The sequence below is a fragment of the Buceros rhinoceros genome, unplaced genomic scaffold (assembly GCF_000710305.1).
Source record: "Buceros rhinoceros silvestris isolate BGI_N320 unplaced genomic scaffold, ASM71030v1 scaffold34995, whole genome shotgun sequence".
Lineage (NCBI taxonomy): Eukaryota > Metazoa > Chordata > Aves > Bucerotiformes > Bucerotidae > Buceros > Buceros rhinoceros.
In genome coordinates this window covers 7,243-9,136 of record NW_010414010.1, presented here as the reverse complement: position 1 = coordinate 9,136, position 1,894 = coordinate 7,243, and the positions used below count along the sequence as shown (strand labels likewise).

The following is a 1,894-nucleotide window of genomic DNA, read 5'->3' as shown; positions in this document are numbered from 1 at the left end:
TTTTTTTTTAGTTAATATGCTTCAATCTCCCACCTAAGTTAATGAAGCTTTTACTAGAAGCTTTGCCAAATCAAAAGAATAATGCTGCGTGTGGAAATACGGAACTCGTAACTGGGTTTTACTGGTGATTTTTTCATTGTGACTGAGGTAGCAAAAGAGCTTTAGAGCTTTCTTGTTTTGTTTTTTTTTTAATTGCTAGTTATGCAGTTTGAAGGTGGAAGTGGATATGGAAAAAATTGCAGCTGAAATTGCTCAAGCTGAGGAGCAGGCTCGCAAGAGGCAGGAGGAAAGGGAGAAGGAAGCAGCCGAGCAAGCCGAACGCAGCCAGAATACCATGGCGGCTGAGGAGGAGCCGGCAACCGAGAAGACAGAGGAGAAGAAAGAGGAGGAGAGTGCTCCAATGGAGACAGGTACCTGCAGCGTCCTGGGAGGGCCAGCGCTGCCCTGTCTCGCAGAGGCTCCGCTCAGCCAGCAGTACCCTGTGCTCTCGCTGTTGGGGCAGGGGGGAGGCTTCAGCAGAACAATGTTCAGAACCGTTAACTTCATCTTGGTGAATGCAGGCGTTTGCGTTCTCCTCACTCAGTTTCTCCCTTTTAAAAGGGGAGGGGGTGAGATACCACACAGCCCTGTGGAAAGTACCCAAGGGAAAAAAACCTAAAACTTTCTAAACCGAACTCTCCTTTTAGACACGGGGTAGGGAGAAGCAGGTGCATGCATCCTTGTCCCGGTGTCAGCATCGAGCAAGGGTGGCAGAACAGCTCTTCTTCCTGCGCTGCTCTGACAAGCTGATTTGCAGGCACTATTTCAGTGTTCAGTACAAGAGCAGTAGAAAATATTCTTGTGCTGAAGAGTGTCGGTGGCTGGTACCTCAGTGAGTCGTTGCCATAACAACGTGAGCGCAAGGGAAAGGGACCATCTGCGCTCTAGTGCGTCTGGTTTAAGGCTGCACGTTGCTTGTGGCTGGGCTCTGAGGTCAGGCAGCTGCAGGTGACTTTCGGGACACTGTGTCCGGACCTTGCGTGTCCTTAAGCACCGCGAGGTCTTTCAGAGCTGTGCCTGTTACTGCATGTTCTGTGACAGAAAGAACTGCTGTGAACTGCTCGGATTCTGTTTCTTCCCGAATTCTGTTTCTTCTACAACTTAAATGTGCTGGCCTGTAAATGACACTGAGAAATATCTCGTTACAGAAGAGCCTCATGCAGAAGAGAGCACAGAAAACCAGCAGAACGGTGAAGAAGGAACATCTACTCCGGATGACAAGGAGAGTGGCCAAGAAGGGGTCGATAGCACTGCAGAGGAGGCAACCAGTGACAGCAACACTGGTTCAGAGAGCAACAGCGCAACCGTTGAAGAGCCTCCTGCAGACCCTATAGCTGAGGAGAGCGAGAAGAAAGAATAAATACTGACTCATTTTGTGTGTCTCTTTTTAATGAAGTACAGTTTTGATTTAAAAATGTGCTGCGCGGCTCTTGTACCTTCCTTGCCTGTCTCAAGACACCACTGCTTTGGGGTTGTGTGTTAGAACCAGGCTGGCTCCCCCTCCTTGGTCCCAGGACCGCCGTGACAGCGTGGTTTTCTGGAAGGCCCTTGTCCGTGGGTGGCTGCAGTGCTGTGCAGGTGGGTGTCCCCACTCTGCTGTAACCCCCCTGCCCTGGCTGTACCGGCAGACTGGCTCTGCCCCGGCACGCCTGGTTCAGGCAGCATTGCATGTGCAGCCAGACACCAGTGCTGCAGCCTGGTGGATGTGGTTAAGAGCATCCAGAACTTTACGCCGTTGAGCAAAGCCGTGCTGCCAGTACTGGCTGTCACCCCGCAGAGACTAAACCCCCCCCAGCACATGGTACCACCGCCCCCTCAGTGCCTGCCGCAGCTGCAGGTCTTTGCTTTCGCAGGA

The 1,894-nt window shown here is 51.8% G+C and overlaps 1 protein-coding gene across 1 annotated transcript in view; it reads left to right on the top strand.

Annotated features, from left to right (window-relative positions):
* Positions 1-1,399, top strand: part of SMARCE1 (SWI/SNF related, matrix associated, actin dependent regulator of chromatin, subfamily e, member 1) — a 13,663-nt gene extending 12,264 nt beyond the window's left edge. The window contains exons 9-10 of the mRNA XM_010136956.1: positions 200-410; positions 1,188-1,399. Coding sequence (XP_010135258.1) covers positions 200-410; positions 1,188-1,399 — 423 coding nt within the window. The remainder of the gene's footprint in view (positions 1-199; positions 411-1,187) is intronic.
* The last annotated feature ends 495 nt before the right edge of the window (positions 1,400-1,894 follow it).